At 40.2% G+C, this 26706-nt stretch overlaps 1 protein-coding gene across 5 annotated transcripts in view; it reads right to left on the bottom strand.

Moving 5' to 3' along the window:
• Window positions 1-26706, bottom strand: part of LOC115371394 (type I inositol 3,4-bisphosphate 4-phosphatase-like) — a 70405-nt gene that overhangs the window by 16450 nt on the left and 27249 nt on the right. For 2 of the 5 annotated variants that reach the window (XM_030068750.1, XM_030068785.1), the window contains exons 3-24: window positions 21898-22211; window positions 20768-20812; window positions 20463-20581; window positions 19767-19883; window positions 19320-19399; window positions 18227-18338; window positions 17405-17495; window positions 15362-15509; window positions 13946-14076; window positions 13036-13140; window positions 11921-12029; window positions 11097-11114; window positions 9341-9527; window positions 8237-8452; window positions 7551-7692; window positions 6747-6920; window positions 4853-4885; window positions 3817-3989; window positions 2158-2281; window positions 1859-1926; window positions 921-1120; window positions 91-188 (exon numbers count right to left, since the gene is read on the bottom strand). In XM_030068750.1, coding sequence (XP_029924610.1) covers window positions 91-188; window positions 921-1120; window positions 1859-1926; window positions 2158-2281; window positions 3817-3989; window positions 4853-4885; window positions 6747-6920; window positions 7551-7692; window positions 8237-8452; window positions 9341-9527; window positions 11097-11114; window positions 11921-12029; window positions 13036-13140; window positions 13946-14076; window positions 15362-15509; window positions 17405-17495; window positions 18227-18338; window positions 19320-19399; window positions 19767-19883; window positions 20463-20581; window positions 20768-20812; window positions 21898-22003 — 2596 coding nt within the window. In that variant the 5' untranslated portion in view covers window positions 22004-22211. The remainder of the gene's footprint in view (window positions 1-90; window positions 189-920; window positions 1121-1858; window positions 1927-2157; window positions 2282-3816; window positions 3990-4852; window positions 4886-6746; window positions 6921-7550; window positions 7693-8236; window positions 8453-9340; window positions 9528-11096; window positions 11115-11920; window positions 12030-13035; window positions 13141-13945; window positions 14077-15361; window positions 15510-17404; window positions 17496-18226; window positions 18339-19319; window positions 19400-19766; window positions 19884-20462; window positions 20582-20767; window positions 20813-21897; window positions 22212-26706) is intronic. The other 3 variants (XM_030068767.1, XM_030068758.1, XM_030068776.1) reach the window with 3 other exon arrangements.

A 26706-nucleotide genomic window follows, 5' to 3' on the forward strand; every position in this document is an offset into this window, starting at 1 on the left:
ATGAACTTCTTGGAAGTGTATGTTTTTTTTCTACAACATCAGGAATATAACTACAAGTAGATAAAAACAGATATCCATTTTTATACTTACAGTCCTCAGGTAGGACTTCTTTAAACTGCTCATAATAAGAATTCAGTCTCGCCAAGCTCTCCAAGTTAATGATCTCCTGGAGGGAGGTGTCTCCAAACCTGAGTGACACACACAGAAACACACATTAAAACGGCTTAAATTCCCCAACTGAGGCTGTGACAGAGAAAGTTGAACCTGCTGCCAGTTTTTTTGGTTTGTTTGTTTTTTCACCCACATCACCTCTTCAAGGGCCAGAAGAAATAGAACAACAACAACAACAAAAAATAAAATAAAATTTGGTCCATGGAATGCACAATCTAGCGACTTCAATGATTTGTGGATAGTGACATCACCTCAACTTTCAAAGATTCAAACAGCTCTCTCCTGCTGCCACTTGGGGTCACCCAAGTGCAAAGTTGCCTAGTGGAGCTTTAAAGGACCCTGATGGCACATTTTAGCCTATTCACAGCAATTTAAACATACTTTGTTTTGTTGTAGATCATTTGCCAAAACATATGTTGGTGATTTATTTGTCTAAATGTGTTTTTTCCTTCCAGACAGACAATAATTTCCACTCATTTCAGTGCTGTACAAAAAGATGCTTTCTTGAGAGAGATAATCCATCACGTTGAACATCCTCCTCAGGCTTATTTTCTTATTAACAAACAATAGGGAACTGAATATTCTAAAAAGGTATGGTATGGTTTGGAAAACGGTTGTTTGGGATGTTAGGAATGCATGTATTGTCGTAAATAACACTAAAGCAAAGACACCAGTATGGTCCTCTAACATCCATCCCATCTTTCCTCCAGCTCTCTCTCTCTCTCTCTCTCCCCTCCTCCCTTGCTCACTTCTCAGCCAGAGTCTGCTGCTCATTGATGCCGACGTTGAAGTGCACCGGTTGCACCCGGAGAAGCATGCCGTTCTGGATCTCCCGCGGCAACGCATCGAACATGGTTCCTGGCAGCGGGATGCGAACGTTGAAGCCGTCCCGGTTCCCTGTGATGACGGGCAGCATGTCGGGGGCGGAGCTGCCAGTCGCTTGGGTGACCTGAGAGAGACGACCAAACGAGCAGACATATTGTGCCTTACTATACATTGAGTGTTGAGTTTGTTTTTTTTTTTTTTATCATTATTTTGAAAGACGTGTAGACAGTTTTATCATTTTGTTATTTTTAATATTTCTTCATGTTTTCGTAAGGCATAAATCTCAAGTTGTTCTACTGTTATGTTTCAGTAGGTTTTGCTGATAGATAGTACTGCTGCTATTTTGCACATCTTCTTTAGAATCCATACTTTTTATCCCTGCCTGTGTGTGTCTGTGTGTCTATCTGGGGCTGCTCTCAGAACCTGGGCATATCAGCCACAGTTTTGATTGTGTGATGAAGACCCTCTTGTGGTTGCAGTGATTCAAAACCTTTGACAAACATTTGTTTTCACTACTTTCTACAACTGGCAGATATCTGCACACCTCTAGTTTTGCATGACTTCATTTGCTATATTTTTCTTTATATCCTTTACAGCAGTATATTTATACTTTTATGATGTATTCTCATACCTTTCACTGCTGCAATGGCCCAATTTCCCCAGAGAGCTCCTGCAACTTTTATCCAATCTAATCTAATGTAATCCACATTTTAGCATCAGTGGCCTAAATGGGCTCAATGGGAATGTCAATGCAGTGTTTATCCAAAAGACTCATTATTTCACAATTAACTCAATAGAGTAATTGTGTTTATGTAGAATGCAACATACAATGCAACAGTTTTCTCATTTTGCCTGCTCTTACTTTAAAGGTGACATTGCGGAGATCCATGATGCCGATACTCATATCCTCCAGCATGGCCAGCTCCTCCCCTGGAAGCACACACACATCCATGTGCACACAAGCACACACACACACACACACACACACACACACACACACACACACACACACACACACACACACACACACACACACACACACACACACACAAACAAAACAACAGGTATAAGTCCCATAAAGGCTAGAGGAGACATGGGTGATTGTATTTGATTAGATGGACCCGTATGTGTGTGTGTGTGTGTGTGTGTGTGTGTGTGTACCGTAGGTGCTTAGCAGGGATTCGAATTGTGCCAGCAAGCCGATGGTGTAGAGCTGCCGAAGGAATCCGTCGTCACGGAGACAGTTCCTCAGCTTGATGATGAAGCCGCAGATGAGGGCGGTGAGCTGCAACAGCACACACACGTCAGCGTTAACAATACACACATCAGTATCACTAATGACAACATGCATCATCATCAGCGTTTCACACAGACAAAATATTTTGATTCAAAGTCTCTTGCAATAAAATTAATACGTTTGGATACAAGATAAAATCACTTGCAAGTTTGTCACTGTTTACAGGATAAAATACATATCATCAACATGCAATAGTGCTATGAATGCTTGTTTGCTGTGTGATGGAACACAGTCACACGCAAGACATTATGGTGTTGTTGTTCACACTGTGTATCTGCATGTGTGCCTAATTCAAATCAACATAAGCTTTTATATTTAGCTGCTGTCAGGCCAGGCTGCTCATGACATTATGTAAGTGATTGCATGTTGTGGGTTTCTATGCATCCATGTGAGAGGGATGTCTAACAAACAAGTTTTTGCAAATCACATTGACATACCTTATGTAACAGGCTGATATTATAATAATTGCATCAGGTACAGTATGTGTGGGCACAGACTTCTTTATGTTATTTCTTCCAGTACTTAAAAAATGTGTACTTAAAAACAATATGTGAGAGAAGGAATGAGTTGCTAACACTTAGGAGTTTGTCAGTACATAAATGAATGAGTGAATGAATGAATAAATAAATAAATAAATAAATTCATAAATCTCTGATATGCACCTTGATTTGTAGCAAAGGAATGCATCCCAATTCCAAAATATCGGAGGTTTATTAGTCTATATTGTGATATGCATTTTTTTTTTTTTTAGAATTATGTCTATGTACTGAATAAGTGTGAAGTGCAGCATCATATATGATGACTACTTTTTTGGTAAGGTGAGTAGGTAATCCACTGACCCTCAGTATTTTTTTAGACAAAGAGTAGAGTCCCAGAGGTAAAAGAAAAGATCTGGGCCAACAGGAGAACAAGTGTGGCTCAAGTACTACTCGGCTCCCTCTGAGCTTACATCCTCTTTTTAACATTGGCCTATAGAACTGCGGTGTTCCTGCCAGGCAGCACTGGAGTGTAGGAGTGTGTGTTTTAGAGCGGAAAAAAGACTCCTCTTTCTATAGCGTTTATACTATTTCTTAGTAATTCACTCTTGTCTCATTACTCCGACAGTGGTCATGTGCACATTGTAAGGCTCAAACATTTGCACTTGTTATTTTTGTTCACTTGTAATTTTTGATGATTTGAGGCAGAAATGCACATCCAACTAATGATGCATATATTAAAAAAATCTAATTTGCACTGATAAACACATAGAATAAGTCACAATACAATACATTGCCCTTACAGTGCTAAAGTGCGTTGATAGTGACGCTTCAAATGTCCCATCTGTTGTACATGATGGATCCTTCAAATGATGCATCTGGAAAGTTTGGGCCTCTAGAGACTGACACTCATTATTCTTATGCACTCGCTATGGATTGCTCAAGGTAAGAGCGCCGTCTAATTGCTTAAAATGCAAATATAAAGTTATATTAGTCAGTATGTGCGTGTGTGTGCGTGTGTGTGTGTGTGTGTGTGTATGTGCTGACCGTCTGGCAGAAGACGACGTCGCGGCGGTACTGCAGTGACAGGTCCATGGCTATCGTCGGGGCGCTGTCCTGCATCAGAAGGAACACCATGGACTTCTTGGCTTTGTCACTCATCATGGCGACACACTCGGTAAGCGTGGTGAGGAGAGGGTACAGGGCCTCACTCCATTCACCTGGGAAACACACACACACACACACACACACACACACATACACATTTGTATACTTGTAGAAACATGTATACAGAAACACATACAGATATATTTTGATGAACACAGACAGGGACTGGATAGAAGATTAGGGCACTAAATAGGGGAACATACAGAGATACATAAGGGCACACACACAAAAACATGTCCAACAGTGACACACATGCACACGCAAACAGATGGAATTCATGCCTCTTCTGCATCTCATCAACCCACAATCCAGTCAAAATGCTTCTTCGATTTATAACTCTGGGTGCCATTAAGACTACTGGAACTGAATGGAAAAATGAAAGCGAAACTGTATTGATAAAGTTTAATATGTTATGAGTTGGTATGAAAACACTGATGCCATGACAGCAAACAGGTGAAACAGAGGCTGATCATTTAGCAACAGGGAAAGCAGAAGCGCTGGGGTTTAAGGCTGATGTGAGAGAGGGAGAAAAAAGTAGTGCACTGGGGTAAAGATTCATTAATTAGAGCTTAAGCAGTATCTTCAGTTTATGCCCAACAATTTTACAGATACAAGAGTGTTTGCAAATTTGACTAAGTATTAAGGTCTGCTTGGGGTGCATGATTGCAGAGGTTTTTTGAGTGGGCTAAATAAAAACTTTTGGAATAGTTTTGCCTGCGGTATGCCAAAGTATCTGGTGAGGAAAAACAGACTGAAATCAAAAGTATTAAATCATCATCTTAACTTTTTAATCCAAGCCTTTATCTCTCCCCGACACTGATCCTTTCAATTAATCTGACAGTACTTTTGACCCAGGGAACCAGAGTCCCAGAGAGAGGAGAGAAGCATGGTGAGGGTGGAGGGGGGCAGCTCTTACCTGGGTATGCCTCCTCAGTGCTGGGGCTTCCATCTGGAAGAGGGGATGGAGGTGCAACATGCATGATTAGGGGGCGCTAGAAGCCACAGGGCAGCAAAGACACACAGAAATACACTGCAGACCTGGGTCAAAGCTCTATCCGAGAAACTTCAAACACAAATCACATGACTTTAGGACAGACTGAGCATGACTGGCACAGCGGGACCTAAACACCACAAGATACTGGACAATATACTGGTGCTTAAAAGAAACAGTTCACCCAAAAACAAACACTTTGCCATCATACACTCATGTTAACCGAAACACTGGTGAGGCTTATTTGTCAATGTAACACACATTGATTTGAAGGCAACATCTACTTACTTCTATGGTGACAGATGATTTGGTGCATCAGAAGAGAGGAAGATGTAGCAGCTTCAAAAAATTTGGATTACCCTGTCTGGAGTAATTTTATGGAAATTTTTACGTTTTTTTTTTGGAAATGGTCTCTATTCACTCCAGTTGTTTTGGAGAAGGCAGAAATTAAGGTGTACTGGCCAACTGGCTGTGTGTTAAAGTGAAACAAACTTCACCAGTGCTTCAACTGACATGAAGGTGAGTGGTACTTATTTTCAGGTGAATTATTCCTTAACTGGTGACTTGTCTTTCAGTGTCTGAATGAATTTAGCTGATCTTCTTTGGCCACTATTTTCTCCTGCTCAGCAGTGAGCATCAACAGCTAACAGTGAGAACAGGGGCTCAAAAGCTGCACTACATCATTCGTGTTGCTCAGCAACACAAAGTTTGACAACAGCCTCCGGGTTGCCTTATGAGCGTTAGCTGTTTATCCTGTAGTAACAGAGGTTGTTGTTAAAAAATTAACATGGGCAGGCATGTGATTGCGATGAAGAAGAGGACGAGGAGTGTTTTTTGAAATGGACGATGTGGCTGCACGACTTCCTGCTGGGAAAACAGAGCGCTGAGAGGTTTATCGCTGCCTGTGTAGTGTCTGTTTGGAAAGCTGACACTGGAATAGTTTGATGTGCTTGTTCAGCTTGTGAATACCCTCTGTCCACCAGAGGGTGACACTGATAAAGTGCAGGGCTTGCCTCAAGTCAGAGTGCTGCAAATGCACCAAGTTCAATATGCAAAGCACATAATTTGGAGATGAGCATGACACAACCAAACAACTGAAAATAAAAATAATTTAAAAAAGGTCTGGGTGTGTGCAGAAAGTGTCCTTCATATGTCTTTTCCAGAACAAATCACAATTATGGAGGCAGGTGTTCAGTGTCTTGCTCAAGGACACTTTGACAGCACGCACTAATAGATTCTGATTGGCTGTTATGAGGTTCCACCCCGTGACCTGCTGGTTAAAGGACACCCTACACACTGGAGCTGCCACCAAAAGGCAGCTTCAGTGAAAGGGTGAAAGGAAGTGTTTTGATAGAAATTTAATCCAGGTCCAGCACCATGTACAGTAAGCACAAATCTCAGATACAATAGCTGGCTGACAGGCCGGCTACATTCAGCCCAAAAGCAACACAGCAGCACGTTGCTGGCGAAGCTACAGGATAAAATGCTCTTTTGTCATTTTCTGGTCACAGCTACAGTTTGTGATATCATGGACTTTAGACAGGGCAAAAAGACAGCAACGAAGACTCTACACAAAGCAAAATGCTTAATAAAAGACAGTTTTTCTATAGTTGATGAGGATGAGTCACTTAAAAAAATACCTGTCTTGTTTGGAATAAGAAAAACTATCAAGAGGTGAAGGAAAATAGGTTTCTCATGTCAACATGACTCAAAATTATACAAGACTGAACTGAATTAAATAGAAAAAACAGAAAGAGAAGTAGGGTACAAAATGATGAGGAAGAAGAAAAAGAAGAAGAAGAAATAAAATTAAACCTACAGGCTTCTTGTTCAGGGTCGGGACGGCATGCAGAGGAGAGAGCGGGCACAGAGGATGAGGATGGAAAGGAAGGTGATGATGATGGTAGCGGTGGGAGGATTGATGATGATGGTGATGAAGATTCCTGTTGTATACTTCCTGGGTTGATCCAGAAGGCTCGTGTTCTCCCGTTACCTTTCACAGCCGTATACAGCAGCATTATTTACAGAGCTTAAAATGTCCTATGTCAGTTGATTTATGAATCTAAATTGAATCTATTTTCATTCATTGCTATAATTTGGACTTTATTTTTCATTCAGTTCATACAAAATGTATTCCATCTGCTATGTCAGGTCATCATTGAACTGTATATAATGTTAATAACTTCTATATTTATTCACTTTTTATTTCAGTTACTGTATCTAAATTAAAATTAATTATAATAAATTATTAAAATTGCATACTGTCAATCCATCATATAAAACTGAATTTCCTTCACATAACTTCTTATACTGTTAAAGTGTAAGTAAGTATTCTAAAAACCACTAAAGAAAAATCTTCATACTACTAGTATAAAAAACATAATGCCAATGAAATATATTTTGTTACTGGAGGGGGTAGGGAGGGGAAAAATAAATGCATCACACGTTTATTACACAAACAGTATAATAAACACTAAATAAATGAACAATTTCGCTACAAAAAAGAACTGTGTGTTGCCTTACTGATCGAGCAAACAGTATAATGCCTAGTTAGAAAAAAAAACTGTATCTTGCAAAATAACTAAAAAGCTTTTATTTTTACATGTGTGTGCTTGTGTATCACCTTTCTTACTGACGCCGCCCTGCTGGTCAGGCTGGGTACTGTCCACACAGCTGTCAATGGGTCTCCTCTCCTTCTGCAGCAGCTTGTCGACGCGCTGGATGATGCACTCCAGAGATTTGTCCACATTCAGCCACACTTTCTCCTGAGGAGAGGAGAGGAGCAGAGAAATTTACATTGTTGCATTCATCTTTGTGCCTCAGGCTCACATTCATACATGACATAATGCCAAAAATAATACCATAATACCATACCAAAGACAAAATAGCTATTCAGAAAGGGAAAGCAGAGGAGAGAAGAGACATACAAAAGATAAGACAAACAGTATCTTTATGCAAACCAGGCAGCATACCACATTTTTGTTTAACAAAGATTTACATAATCTAGGCAAATGTAAAAGTCAAGCTTGATTATACAACTGCAAACTCCTGCCTAAGACTGCCTGAAGCGTGGAGCCACACATGCAAGGCACCAATATTTTTGACTAGTTCTGGCATAGCACAGGAATTTTATTCAAAGTCTGCCTTTAAAATAAAACACAAAAAAAACAGTTATTCAATCAGTAAAATAAAATGATTTATGACCATTTCTACACTTTATTTCACTCCTCTCATGGCCCCCGTGAAGACCTGAGGTGAAACAGGGGTTAGAGGAAAACTGAACCTGAAGAGTCCAGGTTCTATACTGACCCACTCCTCCTCATGCCAGTCTGCATGAAGCGAGGATCGGCTGTTGCGGCCACTCCACTTGGCCAGCAGTGTGTCCTGGTCGTTACGAAGGACTACTTGCTCTGAGTCGGCAGAGGGAGACGCTTTGGAGGCAATGTACTCGGGTCGCGCTGCGTTCAGGGCCTGGATGGCTGACGCCAGGAGCTTACAGTCACACACTGTCACCAGCTGACGAGTCTGATGGGGAGAGAGGCAGCTCCATGTTTTTATGTGTATGAATCATCGCAAAACAAGTCATCCAACATTATATTCATCATTTCATGAAATCAACACCTACTTAACAAATAAATGACCACTGGGATTAAAATAAAACACATTATGAGTTTTCTATCATAGCGCTTCATTTAAGTACAAGGATTCCATACATTCTTCGTCATGTTGACATTATTCTCCTGTTGTATTCATTCCAGGTCTGTTTCTACATTGATTTGCCAATTAAATTCCAAAACTTTTCCATGACTTTCCATGATTGTTTTTATGTATTGTAACGAGTCAACTGTAAAGGACACCTTACAACTAGAGGGTGGAATTGCAAGAAAAAATAAATATGCCTCACAGAAACCTCCTGACTCTCATTGGCTGATTGGCTACAAGAGCTGATTTCGAGGAAACAAAGATATCTTAATTGTTCTCTAGCTCCACTTGTCACAATTTAATAATTTTTGAAAATCTCCATGACTTTTTCAAAACTTTAGGGACAGTTCATCGTTTTTCCAACATATTTCCAGGCCTGGCAACTACATTTTCAAATTGTAAGCCATTTCCCGGATTTCCATGACCATAGAAAGCCTGTGGATAAGACCAACAAAACCCACTAAATTTTTATTAAAATTAAGTTTTATTTACAAAAAAAGTGAAAACAAAACTGAGAAAACAGAAAGGGAAGGACATTGACAAGAACTATCTTAAGATTCTGTTCTGTTCTATTCTATGCTATTCTGTTCAGCTCCATTTCTATCTTATTCTATCCTATCCAATCCTAGCCTATCCCTGCACCCCTCCCTTCTCTATTCTATTTATTATATTCTGTTCTATTCCCTTGTATTCTATTCCCCAATCCCTCACCTTATCTGCCAGAATGGCAAGCGTCCTCTCCAGCCCGTTGGCGGATCGCTCCTTGGCGGCTCTGGAGAGCCTCTCGGCGTAGTAGCTGACCTGCGTCTTCAGCGTGTTGATGTGGGCGATGATCTCTTTGGCTCGCACGATGTCCTGCGGGATGTAGACGATGGACTGCGAGCTAGACAGAGCGCTGCTGCAGAGGAGGACGAGATACAGTGTCAGGATGAGAACATATGACAGCGACCGACGTGTGTGTCTTAGTAATGTGACATTTGACTGTTGTGTCTTAAAGCCTCCAATTGAGAGCCATGTCAAATGTTATTTTACTGGGGGGGAATTATATTTATCATTCAATGTTTCTATTTTGTTGTGTGGAGAGCAACAACACACAAGAGTCAAACGTTGAAGTGATACCTTGACAGTTTGAATTTCTGCAGTATCTTTCTTCACCAGACACCTACAGGATGATATTTTTTGACTTGGCATGCTAATTAAAAATCACCTCACTAGAATTTCATCTCGAAATCGTTGACAACCAATGTGCACAAGCAAGCCCAGTGGCTTACTGGGGTTATTGGTTCCCATTGGTGTCAACAAGGTGCTGCTAGCCACAAGCTACTGTAGATTATTAGCTTAATAGTAATAATAACATTGTTTATATAGCAACAGGTACAGGTTACAAGTTCTGAACATAAACTAGAGACTGAAATGAAATGTCAATTAGCAAGACAAGTATAATGGGGCAATAACATATATGAACATACAGTAAAAACAACAGAATGACTGAAATAAATAAATAAATAAATAAATAAATAAGAGATAAAAGCATCAGAGTCAAGAATTAATGACTGATTAATCGATTGACAATAATATGACCACATGGTTGTTTCTTAGCTTGTGGGGACTAGCAGCACTGATTAGTTTCAAAGTGAATTGTTAATAATGCTAATGAGCTGATTCAAGCAAGCTGAAAGATGTAGATATTTTTTTTCAGTAGAATATATAGTACCCGACAGGAGGAAAAACACCACAGTTCAAAATGTCATGGTACTCCTTGAACAGTGCCTGTTTCTGCAGCTCATTGTGCATTGCTATACAGTAGTTAGCTTCAACATGCACATGCCTGATCTTAACCAACAGTCCTACACAGTGAGTCAGGAAACACGACAGGTAAAAGACAAAGACAGCAACAAGACTGACCTGCATCAACAGAAATACATGAAGATACCATTTATTTTGAAAAATCATAAAAGTTATTCTGCATGTCTAGGAAAGTCTTATAAATGCTTTAACTTAATCACGTCTTTGCAAAAGGCAGAAAAAAAGAAGTAGGACTTGTTATATTGTTACAATGTTATTTATGAGTAGTTTAATAGCTCCTGATCCTTGAGTGGCATTTGGCAAACTTAGTGCTGCATAATAAAAAGGATGTTTTTCAACACATGATTGTGTCTAGTTTTGGGCCACACACATATAGGTTACTTTAAAAAACAACACATAGTTAATACACAGACATCATGTGATCATAAGCTGTGGAAGGTCTGGTATGTGCAACCACTCAGCTCAAATGTTACCTAAATACATGAAGTCACTCCAAACCTACTAAGCCGTCCATCAACAATGCATGAGATTTGGAAAACAGCTGACTGACACTGACACAACCAAGACAGAGTGACAGTAAAAGTTTTTGTGGGTGGGGCAAAGGTGAGAGGCAAACAGTGAGGGTAAAAACAAAGAAATGAACAGCAGGACAACAACTCACCATCCCTCCTCATATATGCTGACCAGAAAAGTAACAAAAACAAAATTAAGAAAAAAGCCAGAAAACTGAAATTCAGAATCAATGCAGTAGTTTAAGAAACAATGCATTTGGTTTATGTGAGAATGACTGCAGGAGCAGCCAAATCAAAATGGAACAGTCTCATATGTGAAATCATTCCCTCTGAGGAGAAATTAAACACCTGTCAGAAAGGAAACTTGACAAAAAAAATAAGACTTAAACTCAGGAATGGAAAACTTTGCTTGCAATATTTGAAACAACAGCAGTCAAATGAAGAATGAAGAAACGAATATGACAAAGTTCTAACAGGAGCAAAATATTAAAAAACACATGCAATGCAATTTTTTTTCTTCTGTCACTTGAGTTGAGAGATCACAGTTTCCTTTATGTGTCAAGTTTCAGGACTCTTGGGCCAAAGAAACCTGTTAGCTGTTTGGAAGGGGGCAGCAGGGAAACTACTAAGCAACAAGAGAATATATTAAATCTCATGTGCTGGTGAGCATCAGTCCTGCTGAAGTGCCTTTGAGCTGGGCATTGAATCCCTACCAGCTCCAGGTCTGTTGCTGTCTGACCTCTGACTAAAACTGAAAAGCCAAATCACCCCACAGGGATCCATGAAGAGTCATACTAAAGTTTCACAGGAAGCAATGCCAAAATAAGGATTTAATTTCCTTGTTTTATATTTGACAAACAGACTTTGCTCCAAATTTGTGGACTTTATGGAGCAGCAGTGATTTGCAACTTCATTTTCCTAATCCTATTCCCCGCAGTCTCACTCTCCAAACCCCCGTTCCCTCTCAACTTACTGTTTCTTCGCCTCCTCAAACTTCTGAATGAGTTTCCTCAGGCCGCTGTTTTTAAAGCCCTGGCAGTGAGCCGCTGGTGCTCCAATCGTGATCACGTCATATGTGTGATCTGGACAGGGAGGGTTCAGACAGAGAAGCAACGAAATGGAGTGAGAGAGTGTTTTCAAATAAAAGTATGTATGTGTGTTAGTGTCAGAAACTACCAGGGGATGGAGGATAAAAAGGCTTGGGAAATTCATAAAATGCCCTAAAGACTGGGGGAGGGGGTGGCTTAATTGATTTTTTTTTTGCAATTCACCCTATTCATATTTTGTGTGGAGAATTTTACTGTGAATATTTAAAGCATTCATGTTTGAATACAACAACTCCTCCATGTATGTGATTCATGGGAGCAATTGGCAGGTGATTCTTTCCAAAGAAAAGAAAACGATCAGAAAACAACAGCCTGACGGGGTAGAAGATATTGGCAATACACAGTCAGCAGAGGAAAATGCTGATTCCACAGAAGCTGCTGCGTTAGAAATAAATAAAAAAAAATAAATCATACACCAAAAAACAAGGCCATTTATTTGCCAGTATGCAATGCCAATTTCATCATTCAACGAAATTGCATAAAACACTCATAAAAACAAATCTGAAGGAGAAAAAATGTCCTCTTACAGGAATGTGTGCACGTGTGTATGTACAGCATATACACGTGTATGGGTGGTTTGTAAATCACTAACAAGTCTGTGCATGTGTGCGTGTGTGTGTGTGTGTGTGTGTGTGTGTGTGTGTGTGCGTGGGCAGTAAATTGCTCTCAATTTGATGTGTGTGTGTGCAGCTGTAGAGAGCAGGGGGAAATGAAGTGTGATGAGTGGATGTGAATGTGAGAGAAATCTAATTTTACAGGATGGCAGTCTGCGTATGTGCTTTGTGTAAATGCTTAAAAATCAGTGTGTGGTCACTAAATTGCTCACAGGTGGGTCTGTGCTCATGAATGCATACTGTCAGTGCATCTGCATACATGCATGTGTGAGAGTGTATCTTGCCATGTTTCTGAAGATAACAAATTGCTCACAAGTCAGTGTGTGTGTGTGTGTGTGTGTGTGTGTGTGTGTGAGCAGGCGTCTCACCAAAGCCCAGGGCGTCCTGTACTCTCATTCTCTGCACATGCAGGTTGGTTGACATAAACTCCAGCTTCCTCTCTGCCTTCAGGTTACTGGCCTTGAACGATGGACCTGAGAGAGAAGAGACGGAAAATAAAAGATGTCTCTCCTTTTACATGGAAGGTCAAACTTTACTTTGTGTGGTTGTAGCCTAAATTTTAGGTTAAACTGGATTTCTTCACGCTGCAAACACATCCTTAGGATTTGGAGTACAGTAGTGTCAGGGTTAGTTTCATACTTATGGCAAAAAGATAACAATCTTCTAATCCGGATCACGGCTTAAATGTAATCAATTACTTCTTGGCTCAAGACCAATCTGTCTGCTAAATTTCATGGAAATCCACTCACACATGTTCCAGATATGCTGCTAACAGACAGAAAAAAGCAATCAAAGCTAGATTTTAAGGGGTTTCCACGTTACATGACTTTTCCAATAATTTTCCACAACTAAGTCAAAGTGCATCGACCTAAAAATGTTCTTCCTTCCTGCTTTGATAATGCCTCTGGAAAAAGCTCCCAGTGCAGTTGGGCTTGCCTTGATCAAGCGGCCAGAAAAGTATAACAACATCTAATCTTCAATCTCCAGCAGTTGACGTGTGACAAAACATACAGTAAAATAAATACATTCTTGTAGATTCCTGTGACCTGACCCGTTACCTTTGAATTCTTTCGCTTTCCATGCCTGGAAATGCCTCCTATTTCCCATGATATCCCACAAAATTTCAAAAGTGCAGGAACGCTGCTTTAACAGTACAACGGAGTGCCTGTTTGGTTGCCAGCATAGCTGGCAAAGTCAATAAACCTCCCTGCCACAGTCAACATTGACCAGCTCTTGGCTGGTGCGAGGTGTTAATTTCCCACGGTGATCAGGACTAACCTCTGTAGTCGTTAAGGTCAGACAGTGTTTCCTGGTACGCGAGTATTGTGGTCTGGTACTGCGAGACAATCTGTCGCCGTAGATTCTCCCAGCAGGGGGATAACTCTCCCAGCTCCTCCAGCTCACACACCCTGGACGATGGTAATGAAGAAGAAACAGAGGGGGGAAAAGGGGGAGGTAGAAAGAGAGCAACAGAGAGAAAAACAAGCAGAGTGAGAATTACAGAGATGGACAGAGAGAGAGAGAGAAAGACATAAACAGTGAGATCTGAAAAAGCCTTAATGAGCAAAAACGTGTGCATATGACTCATCTTTTGTCACTAAATCAGAGCTTTGTTTCATTGCAAATATATTTGAAATAAACTGTAAAACTTTTCAAATCTAAATGCTTAAAAAGACTATCCCATGTCTCAAAATGGTAAAATGCTGCCTGCTGAGTTGCCTCCATTTGGCCAGTTTTAGAAGGTAGTCTAGATGTATCCTATGTTAGGTAGGACATCGCATGATCCTTTGTGTCCCACAGACAATTACGTCACACACCTGAGGAGTTTCTGTATGAATGTAAGCTATTATAACGTCAATTTTACTTTTCTATCAAGAAAGAAGTAGTGAAGTCACTGAATATTTACTTGCTTAAAAATCTAAGTTTTATTTGAGATTCACTCTCTCAAACTCCTTTGGGTGCATTAACGTGTTTGACCAACTCACAAAAATAAACAGCTGCACAATTTCTTTGGCGGCTGGTCAGACGCAGGAAATCTCAAAAATGCCCAAGACAAAAAGTCTTGCCGCACACCAACAAAGCTGCAGACCCACTCAGTAAATAAACTATTCATTTAGACAAGTTTTGCACGTGATAGACAATAAGGCAAGCCACATGTTTCACATATTGCGTCATCAGGCTTGATCTTGTATTTGATCAGCTGTTAGTTTAATTATGACTTTTTTATTTTCCATTTTGGCATTGTTTTTTTAATCTCGAACAGAAAAAAAAAGAGAACAGACCAGGTGTTTGTAATGAAGCAGCTGTCAAATGTGGTGTCCTAGCAACAGCGTGACATCTTCTGCCTCGGTGGCCTGTCTAAAGCCAGAGTCCTTCAGAGGAACCTTGTGTGCAAACTGGGCAGCAGGTAGCTGTCTTGTGCCTGGGACACAGCCATTATCTTAACTACACTGATATATTACCATGCTGGTATGGCAGTGCTGCAATCAGAAAAGCGATTACTGAAAACTGACATCACCTGTGCCAATTTGGGAAATAATGCCAGGAAAGTCTGAAAAGTCTCAAAATATAGCAGCAGTCGCCATGGTGCCACCAGCAGACAAAGTCGCCCCAACACCTTATCCATTCTACAGTAATTTGACTAAGAGAATGACCAGCATGTGTGTGTGTGTGTGTGTGTGTGTGTGCACGCACCTGGCAGCATCCTCCTCCAGCAGCAGCTTGACGAACTGTCTGGGGACGTTGAGCGACAAGACACTCTCGGCCATCTGCTCCAGCACCCGAAGATGATTCCCATCCGTGGTGGGGAAGCGGTACATCCTGGACATGGTGCCTCCAAACACTGAGGGAACACAACATACATTTAACTTTGCTTTGCTCAGCTTAATGTAGCTTGGTTCAGAATAGTTACACTGAATAAACTTTGAAAAATGTCTTTGCATAGATTAGATCAGCATACCTTTTTGTTTACTTTAGTGTTGTATAGTTTATCTCTGCTGAGTCAAGATTAGTTCTTTATCTGATCTTGTTTAGGCTTTGTTTAGTCTATTTTGGCTTGGCTTAGTTAAGGATATTTAGTTTAGCTACTTTGGTTTTGATAGTTTTCCTTTAGTTTAGTTTAGTTTTTTGTTTAGATGATTACTTTGGTTTGGCTGACCGTAGCTTTGCTTCTAACAAAATAAATCATGACAACCAAAAAAACAATCCAACAACCAGCCAGACTGAATCAGATGATCAGATGAGAATAAATAACAAAAGAATACAACATTGTGGAAAAGGTATAAGTACAGCAGGCAAGAAATACTAAGGATATAAAAGATATACAACCTTATAAATTGCCTGGACTACTTATGGTGTATGGACTGAAACCTGCACTGCGCAAAGTTTCTGACTGGGAAGGAAGCCAGCTGCTTCCTGAAATGTCTTGTGTACAGCATTCAACATCCACTTAGCATAAAAGAAAAAAAAAAAAAAACATCTGGGGAGGGGAGGTTATTGTGCCCTCTCAAACATTTCACATGACTGTTATTTCTGGATCAGCTATCCCTCACCAAGGTAAACAGATCTCTCTCACACCACACCCCCGAGACCCAGAGACTCAGGACAGCAATCAATATATTCCCCCTGATAATAGGATTTATGGCTGGATTTACCTACATGGGGTCATGGAGGAGAGAGAAATGGAGGGAGGGAAGAGGGGCGAAAAAATGAATAGGTGGAAATGTGGATGACGGAAATAGTATTATGCAAGAGAAATATGAGAAGTTGAGTAGGGTCAAGTTCAATTTGGCAGGCCATCTCTGGACTGTAAATGCAAATATTAAGCAGACCAAAGGGTGTGTAATATCAAGATCTGTGGCAGCTGAGGGTTTCGATGTGATAAGAGTTGCCCATGTGTGAATTGTCAGCATCTGAATGCAAAAACTTGAAAGCACTTGGTAGGACACAAAACTCCATCAGTGTTGAAGAATTTTCTGCTGTAGCCACTGTAAGGCTTCATGTTTTTTTTTTTTTATCATTTGTTTTCTGGGTTTGATTTTCCAATGAAACAGCATGCAAATGTAAAGCTAATGGTAGAAATCCCAGATATGGATCAACGTGAAAATCTAATGAACAGTGGGCAAAGAGTGATCGCTTCACCAAGTTTCATCCAAATCTGTCAGTTTTTGAGATATCTTACGTACGTACACAGAGACAGGTATGAAAACATAACCGCCCAGTTTTGCTGGAAAACTTCACCAACCCACATGCAAAAAGTCACAATGAATTCAATGCATGTGGAAAGCACATGCTAGGGCTAGGAAATGTTTTTTGCCAATATTTCTTTATTCTTTTATAGAGAAAACGGTCCACAATAGACAAAAAAAGAGATAGTAGATCATTGTGGTTGTTTTTTTTACCTTGTATCCCCCTCACTGCATTTGTTGCTAGGGTTGGGCAATATGTTAAAATTTTCTTATCAGCTAATGTCACCCCAAAATTTCAATTTCATTCTCATAGCTGAGAGCACATTAGTCTGCTGGTTATGCATTAACCAACGTTTTATTTTGTTGTGGCTGTGCCAATATTGTGGAGGTGCACCACAGACCAGCCTGACTCTGTAATGAAAACTTTTTTCCCCTCAGTATCATGAAACTCGTAGTAGAAATTGAAGTAGCAGGGAACTTTGACCTTTAAATAATAATAAAAAAAAAAAAAAAATCCACCAGCAGCTACTGATATGAAGGGATGTCGTACCTGAGCGCAGCAGGGTGTCTTTGCATAGTGAAGCGTACTTGGTTCTGACTCCCATCGACTCGGTCAGGCTCTCGTCAACAGGCAGCACCGTCTGCAGGACACATAAACACTGCATTAATATTACAAAGCCCAAACGATGAATTTTGATGTGCTCGATCCACCTCCACCTCCACCCACTCCGAGCGCTCGCTGGACTGGCTTCTCTCACCTACGCCACACTTGAACATGTGCACTGACGCCGACACTGCACCTACACCAGCCCAAATTCATTTTAATGAACCAATTCACTGGCAAGTTAACATGTGAGGCGCTGCAAAAGTGTTTTTCATGTGACATACTGTAGTTTAAATGGCTTTTGCTGATAATGCATTAATAGAAACAGACAGAGACAAGCAGGAATGAAGTGACACACACAAACATGCATTTTGGCTCTACATGATTTGAGCGGGGATGGCCATCTGCCTGACTGCATGTCACCCAGACTGATTAATTCCCAAACCAAGCACTAGGCCAGTGCAAACACTGTAAAATAATCCTAACCTAATAATATAAACAACCAAATTAGAACAATTTTTGGCACTTAAATTACCTGCTGAGCTCGAACTGGGATAATTAGTTTGTCTGAGACTGAAACTAAAGTTGGAATTCTGAATTTTGCTTGAAAATTGGATATCAGGCAGCTTTTTCAATTATGTACCTTATTTTACAATTACTTATAGATATAAAACTAAAACCATGTTTGGTAACTTGAGTCCTCCGTCTAGAAACTACTTCCTTTATACTTGGGAGACGGTGAATAAGAATGTCCCCCCGGCCTCGTACCCGGCCGTTGATGGTGTCCGGCAGGCGAGCAACTGGCGTCCTCTGATCTCTTTTCTCCTCCATCTGCCAGGCGACCACGTTGATGTTCCCCACCCGCTCGTTTTCTGCCGATCTGTCCGTCCAAACAAGATGAGAAGACGGGAGATAAAATGGCTCTTTCAACTGGTAGCCAGTTTCCACTTTTAACAGATATAATAGTGTTATTTCTTTATCTGCCAAATCTAATTCCTGCATAATCTCTTATATGAAGAGATTTTCATGAGTAAGTGCATAGTCTCTTAGTGTATAAAAAACCAAGAAGTTTCACAGCCTGCCTACTTTTCCACTACACAGCTGTCAACAAGTGCACTCTGAACCTCAGGTTTTATCATTTTTTATTTGCCAAATATATTAGATGCTGTTAATTTCATTGGAAACTAAAATACTATTTATTGCAAGTGGAGTCCTGGTTTCACTGTGATATTTCCTGCAAACTACGCCATTTTATTTCACAATAAATGCATGTAAGGAGAAGGTAGGAACAGGCCGTGTGATGAAAAGGGTGACTATCAAGACAGATGTCACAGATGTTTACGGTGGCCTTTTCCTGTCCTTACACAGTGTACTGTACGCAGGACCGTAGCAGACATGGAGGAAGGAGTGGCGGCGGGGGGTGACCATTGTTATGATTAGTCCAGTCACTAAATAGTTAACCCCTACTGCATTGTTCATCCCTATGTGGGTTTCCCAATGTGGATTTTGTGGCTTGTTATACTATGTCACGTCACCTCAATTCCCAACACAACACAGAGTTGTTGTTTTTTTTACAGGACCACTTGAGGTTGCTTAACTCTAAATCATAACTATAGGTAACAACCTGCAGTACAAATGACCTGTGGGGTCTTTTCTGGCGGAGGATGGTCTCAATTACAACAATTATAAAATTCCTTTTGTCCTGGAGGCAAGCCTCAGGTGATGTTTCTCCATTGCAAATACACTTTGGACAGTCTTAGTCTCAAGCTATGTACTGATATGAAACCAATATATGTATGTATTGATATGTGTGTGTGTGTGTGTGTGTGTGTGTGTGCGTGTGTGTGAGTGTGTGTGTTACCTCAATACCAGTTGTAACCTGTGGTTCTTGTCCTGCAACAGTTCCTTCACAGGAAAGAGCGCTGAGCCCAACATGTACATCTGGAGAGGGAGAGAAACAAACAAATAAAGAAAGAATGCTAGTAAATTTCGCTAAGTCCAGTCTGTTCTTGGCAACTAAGAAATTAAATTATTTGGTGAATTTCTCTCAACTTGCTAAAAAAAAAAAAAAAAAAAGTGAGAACCTAAATAAACCAAATGCAAAAATGCTGCAAAGAAGAATTTGCACTATGGGTCACAATGAGTCTTGCCAAAGGAGTATGTTTTTCCAGTGTTTGTTTCAGAGCACTAAAATGTTCTAGACTCTCATAGCTTTTAGGATAATGCAACAATATATCCATTTTACTGGAATCAATGAGAATAAGTGTCAACAGTATTTATTTTTTTTTTTTTTATCTCTGCATCGTACCGTGCCCTGCGAGCGGTCCTTGACATCGTAGACAGCCAGTTTAACTTGTGTCTGCTGGTTGATGTTGGACTCCTGGAAGAAGGCGATGCTGCTGAGGAAGATGGGATTACTGGTGCCCTGTGACAGACCGGTGAGCACACTGAATTAATATCATTATAGTCATTAGTGAAAATGAACCAATTTGCATGTTTGATGAACAAATTTACATGTTTGATGCTTTATATCCATTTTGGAAAATTCAAGTTCATCATTCAGCACTGTATCTCTGCAGTCTCTCTGAGTGCTGTAATTTTGTCAGCTGAGAACTTAAGTTACCTCTTGTGCAATACAAACAACCGCTATATATTTAAGCAGTATGCTATCAATTGTTTTGTAAGAACAAAGAATACCCACCATTTTCCAAATGGTGTATATCTCTTAACAAAACTATCTGTGGTAATATAGCCTATGGAAACATAATCACATGCTGCTGAATAAATAAATGCCTAATCAAATCATAGTTAAACTTATTCTGACATGTTACACAAGTCAGTACATATCTTAGGACCATTGCTTACAAAGTGGCCACATTTTAAAAGGATCTGGTCATTTGTATTTTTGAAAAATGAGTAAATACTAGCTATGAGTGAATGAGGGAAGCAATGAGGGAAAAAATAAATGACTGTGTGTGTGTGTGTGTGTGTGTGTGTGTCTAACCTCTATGACCTCGGTCTGGGCGTGTTTGGTCCAAAAGGCCTGCGGTGGCGTGGTGCAGCTCGCTGCTACAAAGCTGTTGGGTTTTCGATCCAGCGCCGGAGTCACCAGCTCTGTGCAGGCTGGCCAGGAAACACACACACACACACAAAACACACAAAGTCTTGAATAACATAACAAGGAAATCCCATGCTGTTTTTTGAAGGTGTTATGCTGAGGTTTGCCAGCAGTATGACTTGGTACTCTGACAGACTGTCTTGTAAAAACCCCAAAAAGGCTTTAAATATTATAAACAATGCGTCACTTACACACACTGAACTCCAGCACGGGTTCATCTGGGTCCTGACTGTTTCCTGTAGAAGAAAAACAACATGTTGTATCTGCTGATCTCTTTAAAAGGCAAAAAACTGAAAAATGAGCTACATGCTTATTCTTTTAAGATTCAAATAAAAGAACTGATTACAAAAACATCTGCGGAGCAGAAAGGAGTAAGAAAGAGGTGTGAGCATGTCAAATGCCCAAAAGTGAAAGCAAACTTCAGTGAAGCTGAACAAACAATAAGTACTGCCTCATTACGCCCACCTGGAGGGCAACAGTGGCCTGAACTGCTTTGGGTTCAAAACAGAAGGATCTGAAACTACTGTAACTTTCTGTTCACTGTCACTGTGTCTCATGGATAAAAAAAAAAAAGACTTATAAGACACTTGGACATTTTACCAGACATTATTTTAGCCACTCACAATATGAAAATAAAAATCACAGAAGTGCATGAACATGCTTTGTGGAACATTTTCTCATTTTTTTTTTTTTTTTTTTTTTTTCTGAGACACAGATTTCAAAATATTCTTAAATGAACAAGCAATAGTAGTTGCAGCATTTTATTTTCTATTTTACGAAGGTAGAACTGCCAAAGTTAGCTGTTAGTTATTTGTTATTATCAGCTGACTTCCTGTTTTTGACTTTTTTTTTTTACCCCTGTAATGTGTTGCCACATCATTTTGGACAGCTGAGATGTTAGATTAATGTTGCCTTTGTCTAACTTTGCCTTGTTGATTTTCACAGAAACGCTATTGTCACGGGATTAGCCCACACCCTGTAGAGTGAGATGCACACACACTGATACACACCTGCATGGGTATTCACTTCTACTTGTATTGTACTGTACTCTGTAATCACTCTTTAGAAGCGTGAATTTGCATGTATATTTGGGGCATCTTTTTCAGCAGCTTGCCTTCTACATGCTTAGGTCCTGTAAATCAGTTCTTTTTATCCACCACTGACATAATCTACCAACACATGTGAGTAGACTACCACCCTGAAACACTATCAGCAGAGGTGTATGTGGTTTAAGCCTGACCTCCACTACAGAGCAGACATGCTAATCCCAGTATTTAAACCCCATGCAAAACAATAAACCACATTCTGACGTTTCCCTCACCTGCAAGGGCTAAGCCAATCATCTCATCGGAGAGTTCAAAGGTGTTGGCCCGGTAGACAGACCACGGCCTCTGCAGCCGAGAGCCGCGCTCTCTGCCCCCCGCCATGCCTGTCCGGGAACAGAGGGCCACGGCAGGAGGCCTGAGCACACCCACACCCACACACACACACACACACACACACACACACACACACACACACACTCACACACACATACACAGACAAACTCACACACACATACAGTCACACACTCCCATGTGACGCGCCCCTCTTTCTGCACAGATCCACGGCTGCTCTACAAAGTGGCTCGCCTCTCTAAATGGAAAAAGACAGGAGAGGAGAGAGGGGTGGAGATACTAAATTAGATGGAGGGATGCATTTTTCAAGGAGAATGTTAGAAAAGCCCCACTTTTTACATTTATTTTGAAATGGTTTTGAAAGAATTTCATCAACCTAAGAGGTCGGAAAATTTTCCAATACCAGAGGCGAGTGAAATCCCTCAGCTCAAGTTGAAAATCACCAAATTTGGAGTAGAGAGCTGTTCACGCTGCAACAGCAATAACTCTTCAATGCCAGTAAGTGCCGTCAGTGACAATATTATCAGGGCCATTCCTCTGTCTGTACTTTCACTTTGCATAGTTTCAAGAGGCAAAGAAATACAATGTGTACAAGTGAGACATCATCCAACAGGAAAATACGATAGACACCAAAACTCAACAGGGAGGAGGGCATTTCTTTGTCTTGGGAGAGGACATTTTAGTCCATATTCACAAGAAGGAGGCAAGGAATTAAAACAGGAATAGAGAGAAAGAGACAAATGAGACAACGAAAACAGCAGTGACAGAAAGAAGCACAGGGAAAAGCTGAGAAAGACAGAACGAACAAGATACAGAAACCAAGAATGAGTACAAAATTGGCAAGAGAGAAAGAGAAAGCAGACAAGAGAAAGAAATAGAGAAAATAATCAATTCAGCCATCCAAATTTAATGCAGCAGTTGTGCTTAATATAATCTTGAAGTAATTTATATTCTTTCCCTATATTTTCTACCCACACACTCTATGAAACTGTCTTTCAGAAGCACAGGCTTATGCAATCCCCCTGAAGTTTATATTGTAATTACTCATTTATTATACTTTTCATTTATGAAGTTTTTATTGCTTATGTAATATTCTATTTTTCTGCTCTTATCATACTACTCTTATTTTCATTACTGAATCCTATTATTTTGGTTGCTACAACAACCTAAATTTCCCATGTTTTATTTTGGAATCAATCTGGCAAAGAGGAAGACAATAAGAAAGAGAGGTGGCCAAAAGGCAGGTAGGAAAAAAAAGAGATGCAGTGAAAGGTTTTATAGGGCAAGGAAGAAAGGCGAAATGTCTGGGAGATGAAAGATGTTACGGGATAGAGTGAGTGAGGGAAGAGACATCAGAAAAAGAGCACAAAAGAGAGAGACAGAGCTGGGGGAAGAGTTAAAGAGAGCAAGATAGAGAGCTAGAGTAGTACAAAGATATATATAGAGAGCTAAAGACAGACAGAGACAGAGAGAGAGAGAGAAAGAGAGAGAGAGAGAGAGGGAGGCACGTGTCTGTCAGCATGCAACTGAGCATCATCTCTGCCTCCTGAGGCTCTGCAAGCTCAACATGCTCTGTGTGTGTATGAGTGTACGTGTACGAGTACGTGTGTGTGTGTGTGTGTGTGTGAAAATGTATACTGTCATTTGCTTGACAAATGAACTTTACATTTACACTGCAGATTTGGATTTGTTTGTGATGTGGCGAAGAGACTGCAGGATTTTCACAGGGTCCTTGTAGAGCTGCCCTGTCTGAAATGTCTGTGGTGGTGACCTTTACAGACCAACTGTTGAGTTTCCACTGCAGATGCACAAAGATTCCTTTGCCCTTTTCACATTTCTCTACCATTCAAAGTGCTTGTGCAGGTTTTACAATAGCTAGCAGAACATTCATGTTACCTTCCTTGGTTTCCTAGTGAGGTAAGTTGTGCCATTTTATAACATGAAATTAGTTTTAGTTTTGCATGCTATTTGTTGGATTATGGCACTGTAAGTGGGCTTAATCCTTTGTTGAGGCTGTAAAGTTAGCACAGTAGGAGCTGTTAAGTCTATGTTAGCAGCAACGTTGGCTGTTGAATTGCAGTGGTGAGCTGTGACTGGTGGTTAGAGCTGCCCACAGCTAACCGAATTCTCTCCTACATTCCCACTGATCAATGCCACCGCCGGTTGAATGAAACAGAACGGACTTAATGAAACACTTAATCAATCACTCACATGAAGGCCTGTGAGTGTTTGATATAAAAATTAAGCCTTATGGGTGAAGTATTTCTTCAAATAAAATTGGCATAAATAAAACCATCTGTGTGTACATTGCTACCTTGCAGTATTAAATGAATTCAGGCTCCTTTCACGAGTCCCCCAGCAGTGCTGGGTGACAAATGTCGAACAGACCAAAATGTTGAACGACCATGGGTAGGGTAAGCCCTATTGGTGATCTGATATTATTGTTACATCATTTGCCAAGACACTCATGTTTCGAAAGCAATTTAACTAAACTAGCTTTCACTTTTTCATCTGTATGAGCAGAGGATTCACATCAGCTCCTTGTCCAGGTATTTCAATTCTAAAAATGTTCCTATTCTACTTACTCATCCTCCCTTTCTTCTTCTCCTCTGCCTCATTGCCATGCAGCATGAAACTGACACTCTCATCCACACAGACAAGAGATGACAAAATGTGACATGGCTTGTTCAAGGACATGTTGACTGGAAGGCCACATCACTGTCAAAGCTGTTGTCACACACTGATTTTCCACTGGCAAACCTCTCGGCTGCCCGGCATCATTCCCAAACTTGTTCTACTCTCCTCCTGCTGAGCTTCTCTTTTTAGTCCCTTCTCCTCCAACACCCTCTGATCTTCCACACTGCAAAAACTCAAAATCTCACCAAAAATATTTGTCTTATTTCAAGTCAAAAATGTCTTATTACTAGTCAAAATATCTCATTATACTTAAAATAAGACATGATCACCTCAGAAGTAACTTGTTTTTAGACAACTGTCTCTTGTTTCAAGTGAAAATTTGCTTGAAACAAGTGAAAATTTGCTTGTTTCATTGGCAAAATTTGTTTCTTGTTTCAAGCTAATTTTCACTTATTTCAAGTGAATTTTCACTTTTTCCACTGGCAAATTTTGCCAATGAAACAAGCAAATTTTCACTTGTTTCAAGTGAATTTTCACTTGAAACAAGTGAAAATTGTCTCAAAACAATTTACTTCTGAGGTGATCATGTCTTATTTTAAGTGTAATGAGATATTTTGACTAGAATTAAGACATTTTTGACTTGAAATAAGACAAATAATCTTGGTAAGATTTTGCGTTTTTGCAGTGCACCTCATTTCTTTCATCTCCTGTTTCTCTTCATCCTGTCATCATTTTCCTCTTCTCCTCTTTCTCCCCCCATCCATTTCTATTCGTCACCATCCTTCCCTTCCTCATTTTGCTCCTACTCTTTTTCCTCCTCCTCCATCTCCCTCTTTCCTTCCCAGTTTAGGAAATTCTCTCCTCGTTGCCTGCTCTTGTGCTGTCCCAAATTACTATTTTTTACCCCATCTTCTCCGTTTTTCTTTCACACCTCCTCCCCATCTATCTCTTCCAGGAGTCGTTTCCCTGAAGGCTTTAGCCTGCGGATGAGTGTCCCAATAAGTCTCTCCTTCTTTTTCTTCTGTCCCATTTTGCTAAAGAGCAATTAGCCTATTTACAGGCAGGCTGCAAGTGCAGGGGACAATAACTGGCTCATACGGAGAAGCACCGTGGTCTAGTTCAGGAATACACAGATGGAGATCTCTGTGGTCTATTTTGGTAGAGTTGTGCTCTATTTTATGTGAAAAAAATGTATTTGATCAAGGTTTAGGTCAAAGCAATACACAACATATCCCTGTGACAGAAAAGTGCATCTGCGAGTGTTTTTGTGACTGAAATTCAAAGTTGTTGCTATCATTTATGTGTTGATGGAGCTTGAAGGCCCTTGAAGCCTTTTAAGTCATACTGTTTAATTTCAACAGTATATAAGCAAAAAGAAAATACCTGTTCTTTTTGCAGATGTTTTTGTCAAACAGCAGGATATGGTGCATGCACCATTTAAAGACTGAATAAGTCAATCAAATACTCCATTTACTCTTCCAACAAAATGTGGCACTTCACATATAAAAGAGATAGACAGACAGACAGACAGATAGATAGATAGATAGATAATTATTGCCATTAGTGTTATGATTATTACTGCTGTTGCACTCAGTATTATTGCCATTACTGCTATTATCACAACTAGTGTTACTATCACATTCACAAGAATATGATGGACACATGGACGAATGGATGACAACCCAAAAACATAAAGATAGCATCAATGAGTCCTCTCAACATGCACTTCATTGGCACTTCAGCTGATACTGTTCCGAAGCAGTCTTGGGCCAAGTGTGTTGCTTCTGTTACAGTGTGGTCGTTCCCACCTGCATCTCAGATGGCAAAACAAAACAAAAGCAAAGAAGTGTGTTCCTCAGTCAAGGCACAACAAACAGTGTGAAACAGTGTGAGTTAAGTTGCTTGAATAAATATTGCCTTATTTTGTTCTCAAACTGTCTTTTCCCAAACAGTCTGCTGATGGGGACTTCTGAGCAAACACTGATTTTTATTAAAGCTTGGGCAGACAACATGAACCTTTTTACAGGCCAAGCATTTGATACATTGCCATTGCTCTAAAATTTCTTTGTACCAGTACCATTGTGTTAAGCATTTCT

The sequence above is a fragment of the Myripristis murdjan genome, chromosome 2 (assembly GCF_902150065.1).
Source record: "Myripristis murdjan chromosome 2, fMyrMur1.1, whole genome shotgun sequence".
NCBI classification, from domain to species: Eukaryota; Metazoa; Chordata; class Actinopteri; order Holocentriformes; family Holocentridae; genus Myripristis; species Myripristis murdjan.